Below are 19,489 nucleotides of genomic sequence, written 5' to 3'. Positions count from 1 at the left end.
TGATGACAATATGAGCATGGATTTATCTGGGAGTGGCATTGGGCCAGGTAGGAGAAAACACAGAATGATAAATAAGGCATTTTATATAGAATATAAAAAATATAGCATATATCTTGGGTTTTGATCATTTTGAAACACCTATTAATAATTGATTATGTCCCTACCGACAAGTAGTAGCTACCGAATTTTAAAATCTTACCGGAGTTGTCTGCTGGCTAAACTCCTGTAATTCGGAATATTATCTATATAGAGGTAGATACTCTGTTAGTATTATAATCTTTGTCACTAAACCCCTGGTTTTATTTGTTAAATTCATCTTTTTCACTAGTCTAAAAATTGGTGTGGTAAAAATCACTGCATTTACCGAGAACAAGATTTTGGCCGTTTGAGGTTCAGTGGTTGTCATGTCAGTATTGTCATATTTTTCAGTTAAGACTTCATGATCTGGTTCGCAGACCTGTGGTCCGCCCGTATGTAATTTCTTGCCAAAATGCTCTTTTGTTTTGTCAAATGCCGGTAAACATTTTTTTATGCTTCAATACTTTTTCTCTTCTATACCTCCAACATGGATTAATGAGTAGACAAAACCTTCTGCTTACCAGAGGAACTTTTCTACATGTTGCTAAACTGTCAAGCAGCAACAATAGAGAGTCTTTATGCTATTTTTTTCCTTGATACGGGGATGGTTGGGTGTCAACGGTTTTTGGTTTTTGCTGTACAGATGTTACGTATCTGTGTTTCGTATAGGGTTTATTAAAGTTAATTTTTTTCAGGAGGTAAATACAGAGAGTGTAGATCCTAGTTTGAAGGAGGTGAGTATCAGTGTTGCCCTTCCCCACCCAAATCTTCACTATGAGTTTGAAGTATCTTCTCGGTCGTTCACTGCCAATGAAAGCTTATCTTACCTATGGTCAGATGTGGAAAGTTCGATGGTTCGAGCTCATCCAGCAGGTACCTTTATTTTTCCTCCTTTTTTACAGCAATAATAGCTAATGCCTGAACTTCAAAGGCGCCTCTCAGACGCCCAATCGCTAAATTAAAAAAATGACCAAATAAATTTGTCTATTGAAAGCTAAATAATATTGTCTAAAGTAACATGATGTGAATCCCTACTAAGTCTACTTTAGGCGTTCTCTGTATTTGAAAAATTGTCTTGCTTTCATTAAACAATTTTCCATTTAATTTTTCTCACTTTGAAATTAAGTCATTATTTTGAATTCTGTAAAGGTTTCAGTACAAAAGCTATTCGCCATGATTACATGAAAAATAAATTTAGACGCCACTAAATACTTGTTAGTTTAGTACAAGTTTGAAATTCTATGTATTATCTTCATAAGTTTAATCTGGAAACCGGTTCTGTTTAGGAAGATAATTTGAAGCCCTTTAAACACGTTTATTTGCCGCACACATATTGTAATTATAAAACAAAAAAACTTGAATGCCGTTGGTAAAAAGATGCCATAAACAGGCCAAACTAATCGTTATTTCTTTGGAACAGGAGCCAGCCGCGTGAAGAAATCCCTTTACTTTTCTAGGAAGTGGTTAGTTAATCTTTTCTTTGGAAATAGTCGTTAATTTTGAAGAGCTTATTTTTTCTTCGCATTTAGTTTATTTTGCCTAAGATTTATTATTTCCTCGTCTACTGTTGTTTATTTTACCGTTACGACTATATTTTGAATGAATTGCTCAAACGAAAATTTTTACTCATGATTTCTGTTGCATTTATGAAATTACAAACATACTATGTATATGTATATAGGGATTTTTTAAAATCCCTGAGGATGGAGAAAAGTTTTTTTCGTTAGTTTCACAATCTTGGACACTTGTTGCTTTGAAGAGTTTATACGCTAGCCGTGCTAATCATAGGGTGTATCTGATATTTTTGACAATAAATTATTGTTCTTCTAAGAGACATCTGATGGTCTTGTAAAAACATTATTATCTCAAATAAATCATAAATATCCCAAATAGATGTATGTCCTTGTAATTCCAAAACCTTATTTCGCTCTCTTGTAATCTTGTAAGATAATTCACATTTCAGGCACGCCTTAAGTTTTCGGTACGACCACATAATAGCAGGAATTCCAGACTCATAATAAAATCTGCAGATTTTTTGTATCCTGTTCATGTAATGTTTTTGGTTCCAAGTTTGGTACTCGGTATTCATTGTTAACCTTGTTAACAATGTACAACTAGTTAAAACTAGTAAAAAAATACTTTGTTTCTTGTCGAAAATTATTGGAAGCAATAAAAATTCTGTGCTGGTTTTTATTGATCTGTCGATTTTTTTATCCAGGAAGCTCTTTTATCCTATGGTTAGAAATATAGCACATCTTATCCCTCCCAACCTGCAGTGAGAAGGGAAGGTTAGAATCCCACCCTTCGTAGAACCGTTCAAGACCCTGTATACAGGAACGCTAAGTAGCAGAGATCTACAAGAATTATTGGCTCTAGAAACCGTCGTCTGTGTTATGAGAGAATCGTTAAGGGGGATTGCCAAGGAATGATTTCGACAGTATAACCTTTTCTTACAGCCTTTAAAAACAAACCAACAACAACTATCGATCAGTTACAATTCACGAAAATTTAGAGTGGGGCAAAATGTATTTTCAGAATCTTTGGTAGGAGATTTAATTTGTTTTTCTTTAAATGAAAATACCAAAAAGGCATTTTTTAATGAAAATACTTCAAAAAGGGTATTTTTCTAAATTTAAGAGAGGGGTACACGTCCCCTAACCCCTAACTGACGCCACCGATATCGATTGCATCTTTTTTCTTTAGCATTCCCACGCCCGCCTAATTCTATGATTTTATCTATGACGGCAAACCTCATTGTCTCTGATTTAATTTTTTTTTCGTTACCATTTTGTCATACATTTAATTTTTTTTCCTTATTATATTGGGTTTCTTTGAATTCGAAGTTCCATCTTCTGTCGTTGCATTCTTTATTATGTAATTTTGTTTCGTTTTATTCACTGCTTAGTTTCTAGTCTGTTTAATCTCTTATATTTGTTTCTAGTCCCAGAATCGCCACCGAATGTGACAATAGGAAGTTTTGAACTTATAAAGCAAAGCTATGGGAAGCGGGGCGTCTTTATCTATTGGCAAAAGCTAGAAGAAAAATTCAAAAATGGTGACGGGTTCCACTACGAAGTAGTCGTTTATGATAGGCTTGGTCGACGTCTGACGTAAGTTCAATAAAATATCTTGAAATTAATATTTTCGAATATATATATATATATATATATATATATATATATATATATATATATATATATATATATATATATATATATATATATATATATATATATATATATATATATATGTCAGAATAAATAAAAACATTAAAAACAAATATATTTTAGAGGCTATTTTCTAGACACGAGTAGCTTAGTTATTTGTCGGAAAATGCGTGTCCATAATGGAAAAGGGGCAAATATAATCCTTAAAGGTTGGTCTGAGCGACTCCCAGAAAATTTGCGGAAACACATCATTAAATTTTGGATAATTGGTGATGTCCATTCGTTCTTGAAATCAGACGTTTGGGGCATGAGAGTGTTGTTTTTTCTGCTTCGTCCATTTCCTATTCTATCCTATTCTTTTTCCTATTCTTTTTTTAATTACATATGGATTATGTCACTGTAACTTAGATTCTATATTTTTTAAACCGAGTAATGTCAATGGACAGCACAATTTCTACCTTACAGTTATCTATTTAGTTTAAGATTAAACACCTGCTAGCGGGAATATATTTTTTTTTGTGCTTTGTAAATTTATGTCTTTTTTCTTTATTTAACTGGAAATTCATGGGGGGGGGGGGGGTGTAAAGAGAAGCTGTGGACAGATTCTTGCGAAAAAAAGAGTGTTTAGCTGTGTTGGCCTCAGGTGGCTTGATACTGTAATAAATGGGGAAATTAAAATGTTCATTGTTTTACACAGGTTTTTGAAATAAAAGTGATATTTAATTCTTGGGAGATTTCTACCACTCTGCATCCCTCGAAAACCAGGCTCTTAATGCTATAAATTTAGTTTGATGTTAATCTCTAGAGTTAGTATGAAGAAACAGTTTTGTTTTTCTACTCAGAAAATCCTCCCGAAGACTCTCCTCCCTTGAAATTCTTTGTAAAGAAAACTCTAATATAAGAGTCTATATCAAACCATCAGATACCTTTTTGGAAAGTCCTCTGACTTCCTCAGTTTCTGGTTCTGTTTAGCCATGTATATTTTTTTATTTATTTAATTATCTCCACTAATTTTGTCCATTCGCCACTACCAGTAGTTGAGTTTAGAATGAAGAACAAGCAGATATATATTTAGAAGACAATCAGAAAGTTTTACTAGTAAAACTTAAACGAGCAGAAGCATACTAAGAATGAAGAACCAAAACTTAAAATGATAGAAATTGGTGTTGCACTTGGGGAACATTGAGTGTTGGAGTATGGGTGTTGAGGTCAGCCTCGCTGACAAAAGTACTACTGAAGTAACGCTTTTGTTCTGTGGGAGTGACACTTTTGTTCGTTTCTGTGCCATTGATTTAACGCTCCAGTTGTTAACGCTCATCTAATTAACGTTCATCCAGTCATCAACTTCTCAAATCTTTAAAGCTTGGTATCTCTGGAATATTTTTTTTTAAGAAAGAAAATCGATGCATTTCTTAAAGACGGTGTCAAAATATGCCGTTTGCACTTAAATCTAACTTAACTCGTTTTTGCGTGACGTCCAAATGTCGTTACCTAGAATGCACGACGTTTTACTTGTTAATGATGTATCATGGATGCCCCGAAAGTAAAGCCTCTATACGGATATGTTTCGAATTTCTAAGCTGCATGGACCATCCTGCTCAATGGCTTGCTTGAAATTTTGACTTGGTGTCGTTGGGCACGATGCTAATTTTTTTTTACTCCCCGGTCGGTTTTGTTGCTTAAAAAGCGTCATTAGATGTTACAATTAACTATCAAAAGAGACCCTTTATTTTTTACGATTATCTGTAATATGTGGTAAGGCTGGGAAAAATAAGATGTTGAAGCAGATCTTACCAAGAAAGTACCTTCCGTTAAAAGATTTAAGTCCGCTCCCCTTTCTTAATGATTGATAATAATTTTGTGGACGACTCGGTTGTCCAATGACGATTCACTCTAAGTTACTTTACTTCAAGTAGTGGCAAACTTCTTTCTTCAAATCTTTACCTGAGTTGCCCCCTTTCTCGAGGGAGCACTTTTTCATTCGATTTTTGTATGCTGTCAAAATAGAAAACAACAAGAGCTAACAGCTCATATGGTATGAGCTCTAGCAAAATTCTAAGAATTAATAGATTGCTTTAAAAGAAAAATCAGAGGCTTAATGCCGGTCGGGATTTAAAATCAGAGCTCTGGGTCGCGAGGTCCTTCTAAATATCAAAATTCATTAAGATCCGATCACCCATTCGTAAGATACCTCGATTTTCACGTTTTCCAAGAATTCCAGTTTCCCCCCTCCAACTCCCATCAGTGTCACCGGATCAGGTCGGGATTTAAAATGAGAGTTCTAAAGCACAAGATCTTTCATTAAGATCTGATCACCTGTTCGTAAGTTACAAATACCTCATTTTTTCTAATTTTTTTGAATTACTCCCCCCTCCCTCCCAACTCCACCAAAGAGAGCGGATCCGGTCCGGTTATTCAGTCACCTATCTTGGACTTGTGCCTTTTCTTTCCACCAAGTTTCATCCTGATCCCTCCGCTTTAAGCGTCTTTCAAAGTGTCCGGTCCCCCCCCCCCTATTGACACTGGATCCGGTCGGGATTTAAAATAAGAGATCTGAGTTTCGAGGTCCTTCTATATATGGAATTTCATTAAGATACGATCACTCTTTCGTAAGTTAAAAATACCTCATTTTTTTGTATTTTTTTTTTTTAGAATTAACCTCCCCCCAAACTCCCCCAAAGAGAGCAGATCCGTTCTGGTTATGTCAGTCCCGTATCTAGGACTTGTGTTTATTTTTCCTACCAAGTTTCATCCCGATCCCTACACTCTACCCGTTTTCCAAGATTTTAGGTTCCACCCCCCCCCCCGAACTTCCCCTTCATCGGATCCGGCTGGGATTTAAAATAAGAGCTCTGAGACATGATATCCTTCCAAACATCAAATTTCATTAAGATCCTATCACTCCTCATAAGTTAAAATACCTCATTTTTCTAATTTTTCAGAATTAACCCTCCCCCCAACTCCCCCAAAGAGAGCAGATCCGTTCCGGTTATTTTAATCACGTATCTAGGACTTACAATTTTTTTCCATCGAGTTTCATTCCGATCCCTCCACTCTACGCGTTTTCAAAGATTTTAAGTCCCTCCAACTCCCTCCAATTTTACCAGATCCGGTCGGGATTAGAAATAAGAGCTCCAAGACACGGTATCCTTCCAAACATCAAATTTCATTAAGATCCGATCACTCCTTCATAAGTTAAAAATACCTCATTTTTTCTAATTTTTCAGAATTAACCCCCCCCCCCCCAACTCCCCCAAAGGGAGCGGATCCGTTCCGGTTATGTCAACCACGTATCTAGGACTTGTGCTTATTTTTCCCATCAAGTTTCATCCCGATCCCTCCACTCTAAGTGTATTCAAAGATTTTAGGCTTCCCCCTCAATTCCCCCCAATGTCACCGGATCGAATCGGAATTTAAAATAAGAGCTCTTGAGACATGATAGCTCTTGAGACAAGAGAGCGGATCCGTTCCAGTTATGTCAATCACGTATCTAGGACTTGTGCTTATTTTTTCCACTAAGTTTCATCCCGATCCCTCCACTCTATGCGTTTTCCAAGATTTTAGGTTCCCCCCTCCAACTTCTCCCGATAATAATAATAATAATTATTATTATTTATTTATAACCCACATCATAACAAGTTATGGCACTTGTGGAGTAACAAAAAAAATTAAATACACTGCAAATAAAATACACTACAGATAGAAAAACACTACGCTACAATGAGATTAACCGAACAGACGGACCAAAGGATGATGAGGCGATAAACGATAAAAAGCTGGTTCCGACAACCTTCCATGCAGGAGGGCCAATTTTGCACTTATATCAGGGACATCAAACTTACGAATTATCTTCCCATTGCTATACCAAGGGGGAGATAAAGTAAAAATTTACAATATCTAATATAAAAAATCCGAATCTGATTAACATCTTTTTTCTTTAGAAGGGGATAAAGACCAGAAAGATAAAGGACGGAATGATCACAGAATGTAGCATATAGCCTACCCAGTGCACGTCTATCATGCTTCACTTTATTAGCAACTATCTTAGAATAGCCTGTTTGAATTTTCTTTTGAACATCACGAACAGTGCACTGCCGTAGGCAAAAAATTGAATTTGTTACAGTAACACCCAACCACCGAAAGGCGGAAACAAAGGGTATAGAAAAACCGCGACAAGCTAAGGGAGCATTAGAAGAAGTCGGGCCATTAAAAACTAGAAATTCACATTTCTCAACGCTAAGAGAAAGACCAATTTTAGAAAATAGACGTGAAACTTTTGAGACCATAAACGAGAGATCTTGCTTATTTTTACACAAAAGTCAAAGATCATCCGCATAAGCAAGATAAGAAATATCTGAGAGTCCAATAAAATAATTTGATCTAGTTTCATCTAAAATACCAGAAATGCACATTTTGAATATACTACGTGATAAAACCCCTCCCTGTTTGACACCCCGACATAAACGGACAAACGGAGATCCAGATTTATTAATTTGGAGGAAAGAATTCGCATGCCAAAAACGAAGAAAAAAAATGACTGAAAGATTTACACCATTATTAAAAAGGGAAAAGAAAGCTTGACTGTGAACTACATTGTCAGAAGCTTTAGAAAGGTCCAAAGTACATATATAAAGTGGCGACCCCTCAGCTATGCTATTCTTAAGGGCGGAAGAAACAACTCGGTGTGCATGTTGACAACTAATACCAAATTGAAACCCGAATTGATTCGATCCGAAATTTATATTTTCATTTAAATGAGGAATTAAGATATATTCAAGGATTTTACTCAAGTTACACGTAGTTGTTATAGGGCGATAAGATGAACATTGAGAAGGGAATTTTCCCTGCTTTAGAATTGAGGTGACAGTTCCACAAAAAAGCTATCCAGAACCAATGAAGATGTTAAACACATTTGGAACAACAACTGCAAATGAAATAAAAGAGCAACACACTGGATTTATATTATTTACACTAATACCATCAATATCAAAGTTGCTTAATTGAATTTTCAAGAGCAGTTATTGATACTGCAATAATATGGCCTTGATGAAGCGAAGGCGGACGAATTTTAGAAAGTAACCCAGAATAATGCGACTGCACGAAAAAATTAATTTTGGAAAAAATTCCCGAAAAGTAAACATACCAAGCTGAACTAGAAATCGAATCACTATTATAAAGATCGCTTTTATCCAGCTTCTCAGATTTGATCAATTTAGACCAATCCTTTTTAGAGGCTGGAAATTCCATACCCTTATAACGAATGGATTTAAGGTACTTTTTATAATCATTCTTTGTTTTCTGCTTTATATCCGCAACAGACCCCGTTGTAGGTCTACCACAATCAGCCCAAATTCGAAGCCAATGTTTTGTCTTATTTTATAATTCTTTAATTCAGGATCGGCAGCCCATATAGATTTCCGCACTTTTTAAGAATACGCTCTTCGGGAACCGTAATTTTTTCAGCTTCTTTCATACATCTAATTATATCATCATAATATCTATCAAGATCACCCTTACTACCCTTTACTTGCAATTGGAGTGGATGATACGGCACACGAATACAACTAAGCAATGTAGATAAAGACAATATATATAAAGCAATATCGGCTCTTTTTCAATTACGATATTTAAACCATTTAGAATTCCCAATAGGGGCAACATTGCAAATGTTACGTTTCAGTTTAGTAGTAAATGAGTAAATGAACGCGATAAATGGTCAATGTAATCAGTCTCAATATCAACATGAATAATCGAGCATTCTAGATGTGACGAACTGATTATATGATCAATATTAGAAACACTACCAGATTGATGGATGTAGGAGTATGATAAATCTTTCTTCAGAATCACGTAAGGGGGCATGCACTCCAATATTTCTTGGGATCGATAACTTTGTTCATCCGAATCCATATTAAAGTCACCAAGAACTATAAAATCAAGTTTATTTTCCTTGACATGATTCATCACGGACTTTAAAGACTTGCATGTAATAGCAAATCTATTTATTGACTCCACTGTATTATTTTTATATGGAAGATGAACATTAGCAAACACAGTACTATTTACTCTAACAGCAAGAACGTGCTTATCCGAATAAAAAAGGGATGGGTTCAAAAGATCAATACTCTTTTTAAAAATACAGGCCAGTCCTCCAGAAGGGCGGCCACGCGTGGTAACTGCATCAGAAGTAAAAACCGAATGAATAGAGCTTCGATGAAGAAAATTTCTGCTAGGGGCGGTTAACAAGGTTTCTTGCATGCAGATAACGTCGAAGTTCTCGTACAGATCGTCAATATAAGCATCTTTATTTTTTGTGCCATTGATATTGTGCGATATGTTTGAAATTTGTAAAGTCATTTAGAGGTTTGTTGACTTGCAAGACCATGGAGAACGGAGCATGACATGCTAAAGTACACGTGTTCACCATTGTAATTGGCACATTTTGGTGAGGCATTGCATGGATTTTTCTTCGTACTAATATGAGGGCCGGCACAACGATCACATTTGCGCGAAGGATTGTGACAAGAAGACTGGAAGTGATGGGGCGATTGGCGCTTAAAACAACACTTTGGAATTTCCTTAAATTCGCTCAGTCTAAAGAATTCATAACCAATTCGTACACCGTCAAATAAGCAGCTGTAGCAAAAGAACCCACAAAATCAAGCTTAACTTTTTTGCAAAGAGCCCAGCCTTTGGCAGCAACAATCCCGCTACAATTTGTGAAAGACTGAATCGCATAGTCCTCTGGAACACCTTTTATAATGGCCGAATATTTTTTAGAAATTTCTTTGGTTGACGTACCGGCGAGAATGACGGGAACAGATGCACGGAAGTCTTCGGCAGCAGATTTATCAATATTTACATACCACTTATCGTGAACAGGGCGAATACTGGAAACAAGTGCATGGCCATTGATTTTATCAATAGCGTCTTTCTTTTTAATAGGATCCGAACAGGTTCTGGTAACTGAGGGTAATTGAGGCTATGATTGTCTAACTTTGCTGACACAATTTGAACAAGCTGATGAACTTCGGAAACTTTAGAGGCTAATTGTGCATAGGCTACAGCTGGCAACATTCGAACTTCAGTTGGAAATTGTTCAATATTTCCTTCTCAGAAATCGAATTCAGCCAATTACTTTGAACAAAATTTAACACAGACGAATATATAAGTTCAAAGTCATTCAGATCCTCCGATTGTTCGCTAATACTTGGCATCTTTTCAAGGCACCTGTTTTCAACCACCACCGATTTAAACCGTTCAATTTATAAATATAGATCACTGTTATATGTCATTACAATCCCAAGCCAATTGTTGCGAAATAACGAGGTTACTGAATTAATTATGAATCATAGATCAGGATTAAAAGTCTCTATGATCCCAAGCCAATTGTTGCGAAATAACAAGGTTACTGAATTAATTATGAATCATAGGTCAGGATTAAAAGTCTCTATGATCCCAAGCCAGTTGTTGCGAAATAACAAGGTCACTGAATTAATTATGAAGCTTAGGTCAGGATTAAAAGACACTATGATCCTAAGCCAAGTATTGTGAAATGTTAGATTAATTCACTTTACAAGAAACTCACTGATTTAGTAATGTTCATAAAATATCCAATTTTAGCTGTCCACGCATTGAACTCTTAAGACAAAATATCCTTCCAAACATCAAATTTCTTTAAGATCCCATCACCTGTTCGTAAGTTAAAAATACTTCATTTTTTCTATTTTTTCGGATTAATCGGGCCCCCACTCCCCCCCAGGTGGTCAAATCGGGGAAACGACTATTTCTAATTTAATCTGTTCCGGTCCCTGATATGCCTGCCAATTTTCATCGTCCTAGCTTACCTTGAAGTGCCTAAAGTAACAAAACCGGGACAGACTACCGACAGAATTTGCGATCGCTATATGTCACTAGAATTAATACCAAGTGCCATAAAAACAATTGATTTAGTTCTAGGAGAAAATAAAAATAACAGCCAGAAAACCACCTTGTTTCAATAGAGCATGGGGCGGGGGACTCTCCTTACCATTTTGTACTGACCTGTTTTTTGTTTTTGTTTTATCCAGATTTGAAAACAACGTAGATATACGAGAAGCATATGCCAAATTTGATTATATTGGGAATGAAGCTTGCACATTCGTTATTTCTGCTGTGAATAATGTTGGAGCCTCAGTCAATACCTCTGAGATTCTTGTCCCTCATTATAATGATGGTAAGTTTGTCTTAAATCTATGTATTTATTTGTTTCTTATGATTTCTCTGTTTTATACTCCTGTTTTGTTAAATCCGTAATGATTGAATTTAGCTTCTGAATGTCTTGTATGATAATTCGTTCCACTCATCCTTCAAATTTATTTATTAGAGTTATTTTTTTTTGCGTTTGTATTTTCGTTTTTCTTTATCTTTGATATTTCTCATGGATTAATTCCAGGAAGGTCTCTTGATAATGAGGTAGCTCGTAAGAGAGAAAAAATTCATTTTGAAGCTCAATGTCTGATAAGATAATTATAGATCTTTTTTCCTTTAAAAGGTAAACATGGAACTATTTTCTTTGTTATTACTATAACATCTTTTATCTTTTTGGCTTAATGCTGTCATTTATTCCTGAGATTGCAACAGAAAATAACGATAAAATTGACAGTGATTTTTTGATTAGTAGCAATAGAATTAAAATTATTTGCCGAGGTTGTTACCGAGATTTACGAGTAAATTAAGCGTAATCAGGATTACCCGTGCTGTCTCTGAGAAACTCGTGTACTTTGTGCTGGCTTTAGTATTGCCATCAGCAACATATTTATCTCTTTTTCTTGTTAAATAGAGACTTTTTGACAGAAAATCTTTAAGAAAAATAGTACTCTCGCAGTTTTTAAATTTTTTGATCTTAGTTTCTACAATCGGTATGTGTCCATAACACCCAGGCAATCAATGGTCTGACAATAATCACGTGATGTTTGCAATGGGTTACAAAAACGAGTATTTCTGTGGCAAACTTTCACAATCAGAGGTAGTACATTTTTGGATGCTCATACAAGAGTAAACGTTTTTAATTTCTTAGTACTAATCATTAAAAAGGTTAGATGCAGCAAATAGCTTTCATCAAAAAATGACGGATTTTTTGCTGAGTTTTTGATCAAGTTGAAACTTTCAGGATTGTTTTAGGGTGTAGGGGAGGGATATATAATTTTTTTTTGAAAGAGGGGCAATTTTTTCAACAGTTCCCATACAAGAATGCATGTTACGTTTTTTCTTTCTTATGCCTGTCGTGCGACTGTCTCTTTGCCTTAAAATTTTTTTTTTTTAGGAAAACTGTTTTCAACAGCATTTGGGGGGTTGGGAAAACACTAATCTTCATTTTTGGATTTTTGAAAGGCATAAAGGAAGTAAGGGGGAACCAATGAAAAGTGGCAACACGAGCAGTAAAATGACCTGTCATGTTTCTATTGCACCTACTTCAGCTATTTTGTTTTTCTGTTTATATCCACAGAATATGGGTCTTGCATAAATGGCTACTAAATATTGAAGTAATTGGATTGAAAATGAAAACCCTATCAAAAGACCTAATTTTATGATCTAGTGAGTAGTTTTGTCTCTATTATTTATAAAATTTAATGTAAAAAGATAAAACACAATGGTTGGAATTCCTTCACGGGATTTTCCTACGGGATTGTTTGGTGTTTCAGTAGCTCCAGATGAAAGACTGTCCGACTGATTTGCATATGCTGTATGTCGAAATGAGATTTGTGTGTACAGCTTTGGTGTGATGTGACCAATCTTAATCTTATTTGTGTCCGATGGTCGGTTTTATTCAGTTTCGCAGCAGTTTCGTCTAGCGTGAATGGTCTTATAGGGATGATAATTTTCACGACATTTTGGGAAATTCAATTTGATGTCCAAGGCAATCGATGTTGTTTAATTATTTCAGGGTACAAGTCGTAGACTGCACCTACTGTGTATATCAAAATCTGAAATGTAGGATAATGTTAGCGATCCAATAAGGTAATCATGTTGAGCGAAAAAAAAATGTGGGAAAAAACCTGTTAAACTCTGATGCTTCCTAGGTCTTGACTAACTGTTGCGTCTGGGGCTAGATAGCTCATTATAGAGTAGTTTCTTCGGCCGATGGAAACTCGTCATTGTAACAAAAATTCAGGAGCTAATTTCAAATTTATTCAGGGTTCAGTTTAACTTGGAGTCCGTTCTTACCAAGTTCTTGTCATCTAAAGTTAGGTTCGGAAATTAGCCGAATTTTGATTTCTGAACTGGGTATCCTGTAACTCAGAGAAAAAAAATATTCGTTTTCTCAAATTATTTGTGTTCTGTTTCAGGTGAGACAAAAAAAATGTGTTCTTTTGGCTGAGAAAATGATATAAAAGTAAACAAAAACACGTAAAAGCTTTTTATTCAAGTTTTTCCTTAATTAGCTAATGTCTTTCGTTGTTCATGATTATATTTTACCGCAGTATTTGAGTTCCCTACCCCTTTTGTACTTTTTAATGATTGAGTAAACAAGGAAGAGGGTTCTAAATGAACCCTTGACTTATGGAAATTTCGTTATAGATTATAAATTTCATTAAATCTTCTCAAAGATTGATTTTGATCACCAGGGGGGGCTCAGGGTTTTACTCCCCCCTCCCTTCAAAAAAAATATCCGACTCGTAAAAACGTTACAAAAATACATATAAACAAATCCTGATTTGTTTTTTTAAGTTTTTGTAAACCTCATACCCCCTCGAAAGAAATACCCCATCCCCAAACAAAACTTCTTGATACGCCCTTGTCTAGGGTATATGAGACAAGTTCGTAATAAGTTTTAATTTCTGAATTATATTTGTTCTACATGAAGCTTTTTTGTGCTAATAATGGCTTTAGTTCACACTTACTTGATATAATGTAATTATTTAAATATAAAGCTAACCAGAAAAAAGAATAACTGGTATTTGCTAATTGTTCCTAATGGTTAGTCTCATAATTTCTACTATAATAGGATAACAATTCTCAAGTAAAATCATCTAACAGTAGATTGAAAGTCAATGTTTGCACTCTCAAACGTTTTCGTACTTCAGAGCTTTGTAAGTATAGCATAAAGTCTTATCTTCAAAAAGCAAGCTTATTCAGTTAAGGTCCTTCTAGGGTAAGTCTACCTCTTTGTACTCAGATTCAAATTTTTAAGTTAAAATCATACTCTCTTTTTAAAAGGAAGAAAAGGCTAAAAAAATTTGTATTTTTTCTGCAATCCTGAATTATTTAGAATTAAAATCGTGCGTGTTGAAAAATGAGCAGGGTACTTTGTCAATTGACATCATGTTTTCTGGTATCTTTTTTTTTTTGTTCCCAAAATTGAAATTTAATTCCAAAGTCATACCACTTTTTTATTGGAATATGGATGGAAAGGGTTTGGTTTTGTTTGTCGATTAAAATTTCTTTTTCTGAATGTTAACTTTTTTCCTTTTTTTAGTTGAAAGGGTAATAACTTGATTCTTTTTACGTCCCAAAAACCTGATTTTGATTTGAACCGTGACCCTTCTTTTGCTAGAAAGGTGTAAGGGACGGTTGAAGTAGAGGAATTTTCGAGATTTTTTTCCTTACCTTAAATCCTCCAAAAAAAATTATTTGGAAATAACGTTCAAACACAACAAAAGCGACAATTGGAAATAAATTCTTCCTCTTCTTCATTTGAATGAGCCTCTTTCATCTGTAAGTAAGGAGCGAACCAGCTCACTAGTAAACAAAACTCTAAAAACGGAATTTTGATACCAACAGATACATCAAAATAATTGTATTTTTATCTTGCTGTCAAATCTATGCGTTTCATTAAATTTAGTCGGACCCATCAAAGGTTACAAGCCTAAGGAAGATTGCCTTATTTTCAAAAAAAGGGGAAACAACCCCTATGAGTCATAGAATCTTAATGAAAACCATGCCATCAGATTCAGCGTATCAGAGAACCTTACTACAGAGGTTTTAAGCTCCTACCTACAAAAATGTGGAATTTGTTTTTTTGTTGTTTTTGTTTGTTGTTTTTTTTTCCAGGGGTGATCGTATTGACCCCTAATAATGTTCTAGTGCCTAATAATGTTCTAATGTTCAAGTGACCAAAAAATTGCAGGGAAACTAGGCCCCCTCCCACGCCCCTTTTTCTCTAAATCCTCTGATCAAAATTTTGGGTAGCCATTTTGTTCAGCACGGTTGAAAGGCCGAATAACCACGCCTTTGGAGATATCGTGATCCCCCACAGCCCCTGGGGAAAGGTCCTTAAGTTACAAATTTTGCATCTTATTGACGTCTAGTATTTGTTATTGGGAAGTATGCATACATTTTTCGAGTGGGGAGGGTAAATTTTCTGCTGGTGGGATTTTCCACAGGGATAATTTTCCATGGAGAGGGAAGTTTCTAGGGGAAATTATACCCTGGGAGAATTTGCCAAAATTTCTATATGAAATTTTTTATATTTTTTGCTATCTCTTTTCTGTCTCAATTTTACGCGTGGAGTTGTTAAGGGCGATTTCCTGGTTAAATTTTCAATAGGATTGAATTATTTAGAGGATATCTCCGTGGGGAGGATATTTTTCCGTGGAGGTGAGGCCAGATTTCCTGGGATTATTTAAAAAACCATCAGAAATTGAATAATAATAAAAAATAAGTTCTTTCGGCTGAAAGTAAGGAGTTGCCTCCTCCTCAGCACCTCGCTCGTTTGAATTTTGTCCCAATTCTTTAAGAACAACTTCTGAAACCCAATGTTCTTTAATTGGAACAATAAGAAGCTTTTTTCAAAAGTACTAACAAAATTAAGCGTAAAGAGCGAGGTGTTGAGGAGGAGGAAACCCCCTTCATGTACGTAATAATATCTGTTCATTTTAAGTTTTAATGTAGCCCCTTATTTTCAGCTGAATTTTTTTATTTTTTATTTAATTTCCTCTAGAACCGAAGATTTTATTTCAAACCTACCCTTTTTTATATAGGAAGATGATTGATTTGTTTTTCTTTTTTTTTCTTTTTTTTTTTTTTTTTTTTTTTTTAGAAATTTCTTCTTTCAATCAAACCTTTGAAATTATTTTGTTCCAACGCACCATTTGTCGACACTGAAATAGTGAAATTTCTCAATTAACCCCTTCTTTTTTTCAGTCGAAATCGTACCGTATCCCAGAGCTTTAACTAAAGTTTCTTATGATAATGGTACATATGATTTGGTTTGGAATAATTCTACATCTTCGGCTGTTGAAGGTTATATAATCTTTTGGTGCAATTACTATAATGACAGACCTTACCAATGTGATGTAAGTTGACTGTTGTTTTACTTTCTTAATGCATTGATTAATTACCTTAATAGTTTCTAGATAATATAGTAAAAGCATTTCAATGCGTGGACAGGTGACCAGCCACCTGTCACAAGAATTGTTGCATGGTGGTAATAAGGAGACAAACGGCTTCAGTCGTATACTTGACACGGAATAACGAAAATATCTCGACGAGTTTCGAACGATAGACATTTGGAGTCAAAAGTCATGTCTTCTTTGTCTAAGGGTCGTTAGACATACTATCTTGAGAACGTCTTAAATAACATACTGGGTTCCTGAAATAATTTTACGTGCTAGTTTTTGGCTACAATTGAGCTTATCACTTTGAGGCGAGTTGACACCTGGGCACCATACTGGTCAAGTTTATTTTGCATTTGATCTAATGTAAGGGCTAAAAATTTTAGTTGTTTGGGAGGAATTGCAAATTAGCACAATTCGGCAAAGGACTGTAACAACAAGGCAAGTTTTTGAACTATGACCGTATCGTAGGAACGCCAGTTCAGGTCACTGTGAACCGTAATACCAAGGATCTAAACCTTACCCTGAGGAGTGAGAACCATATCTTCAGCTAGCGGCTACTGACGTCTTAAAAACGAAACCCATAAAAGCACTTAGGCAGGCTTACTGTTAACTCAAGATCGTAGAGGTCACGCGTCAGTGTAAAAGATATGTGAGAGAGGGAAGGATGGGCGGACTGAGGCAACAGTGTTTTTCGCGCGGGACTGCACAAGTCGTCAGGGAACTTGTAGCGATTCAATCAACTTTTCAAAGATTGAATTAAAAATATTAAGAAAAGAATTGGTCTCGGAATCGTTTCTTGCGATGCGCCGCAAAAAAATTTTGTATGGAATGAAATCTGATCATTATACATTATGACGCACTGCTTCCGACCCGTTAAGAAACTAGCTATCGCCCGGATTTAGATCTGTCGAGTGGCCATAGTTCTAGCCTCTTTTAAAGGGATTCTTGAAAGAGATTTAATAAAAGTATTTTTATTAAAGAATTTGACTGCCCGGGCTGTTACTAGTTGGAATATATGGCATCAGGGCTCAATTAGATTTGTAGTAACCTAGTTAATGGCCACCACGATATTTTATTATAAAATGACCAATAAGTTCAGATGATAGATATGTGATGGAAAGACGGTCAACCTTAGTGAATTTGTTTGTGTAAATCAAAAGCGGCTTACGGATCAATCGACTGGATCGGTGGCTGGACACTGACTGGATCGACACAAAGCCCTATGATATACAGGAGTGCTATTTTTGATGTAAATATTACGATCTAGTACTGTCTAGATCTGATCTAAAGCTTAAATTTAGGCATGGTAACTTTCTTCCGGGAAGTTATGACCTTGGTAGGCTGTAGAATTAGACTTTGAGAAGAAGATTCCCAGAGCAGTTGATACAAAACGGAAGAATGTAGAATTTAACAATATAGCGGGTGGGAAGCTACATTTAAATTTAAGAAATTTAATTTAATGATTAATAATTTAAACTTAAATTTTATAATTGTATTAAAGAAGTTTGGGAAGCTGCAGAAGATTTCATAAGGAGGAAAGTTGAAAATGCAGCTAGGAATATTAGCGAACACGCTATAATCTTGGTAGAAGAGAGAAGGGACTTGTACAATAAGTTTCTGCGTGATAGATCTTACGAGAGTAAAAGGGAAATAAAGAAGGCATTGAAGTGTGGAATCAAGTAACTGTGCAACAGAGGCAATGGACGAAATTACTAATGATCAGGAAGATACAACCAGACTTAGTGGGTTCATTTAAGAGGCATTAGCTTGATATCTGTTGGAGAGCAAATTACTTAGCATAATGATATTTATTAGACTATGAGATTTTACGATGTACAGAAATTAGACAATTGGGTCTTAGGAAGAGGAGAGGATGTGTCGACAAAATTTCCTCTCGTAGATTGAGAATTCAGAAGGGTCTATATCATCAAACCCTTTTAGTCCTCAGTTTCACTGATTATGGGCTGACATTCGATTCGGCTAATAGAAAAGCTTTATTGAAGGTCCTGTCCTTGTATAGTATACCCGATAAGCACACTGAAGTGAATTGTACTATGAATGAAAATAATGTTGCTGCGTTTAAGGTAGGAAGTAAGTCTAGCAGTTGGATTGGCGTGATATTAAGAGTTCAGCTTGGTTTTTTCTTGATAATACGGATTATTCCTATTGGTTTTGTCCAAAGTGACACGGCAAAGGCTAAAGGAGAACACGGTAAAAATTTTCAGTCTTGACAAGTTTTGGTTCTCGCTGTCGCTTATATTCTAACACCATTTTTCTTTCTTCTTCACTTTGGATTTTGATTACTTCAGACAGTTTACCAATGCCCTTTGCTCTAGCTGCCCTTATTGGTCTAGTTTTACATGATGGTCCATGTTGTAAATTTGTTAATCGTTCATGTGATGGGACAAACACTTCTTTTTCCTCCAACGAATTATCATTTATAACACTTGTAAATTTTCGTTTTTGGGTCTTGCCTCATTTTATGGTCCAGGCTGTTAATTTTCACCCATTGTGGATTTATTGCCAATGGCGTTTGCTTTAGCTGCCCTTATTGGCATAGTTTTACATGATGGTCCAGTTTATAGATTCGTTAATTTGTTCAGGTGGTAGGACAAAAATTTCTTTCTTTTCCAACATATTATCATTTATAACACATATAAATTTTCGTTTTGGGTCTTTTCTCATTTGATAGTCCAGGTTGTTGATTTTCATCCATTGTGAATTTAATTTGTTCGGGCTGTTTTCTTGGTCTTATCACGTTTGATAGTTCAAGTGGTTCCAAAGGATGGGCATTTGTATTCTCATCGCTATCATTCCTAATTTAGACATGTTTTGATTCTTGCTATCGCTTATCTTCGGATCCCATTTTTTTCTTCTTCACTTTGAATTTTGATTACTTCAGACAATTTGCCAATGCCCTTTGCT

General features: G+C 35.4%; 1 protein-coding gene across 3 annotated transcripts in view; it reads left to right on the top strand.

Annotated features, from left to right (window-relative positions):
- LOC136026421 (cytokine receptor-like) overlaps positions 1-19,489 on the top strand; it is a 154,128-nt gene that overhangs the window by 66,952 nt on the left and 67,687 nt on the right. For all 3 annotated transcript variants that reach the window (XM_065702996.1, XM_065702995.1, XM_065702998.1), the window contains 4 exons: positions 774-951; positions 3,020-3,188; positions 11,315-11,460; positions 16,371-16,522. In XM_065702996.1, coding sequence (XP_065559068.1) covers positions 774-951; positions 3,020-3,188; positions 11,315-11,460; positions 16,371-16,522 — 645 coding nt within the window. The remainder of the gene's footprint in view (positions 1-773; positions 952-3,019; positions 3,189-11,314; positions 11,461-16,370; positions 16,523-19,489) is intronic.

The sequence above is a fragment of the Artemia franciscana genome, chromosome 4 (genome assembly GCF_032884065.1).
Source record: "Artemia franciscana chromosome 4, ASM3288406v1, whole genome shotgun sequence".
NCBI classification, from domain to species: domain Eukaryota; kingdom Metazoa; phylum Arthropoda; class Branchiopoda; order Anostraca; family Artemiidae; genus Artemia; species Artemia franciscana.
The sequence above is the reverse complement of the archived record's forward strand: the minus strand, read 5'-3'. Positions and strand labels throughout refer to the sequence as shown.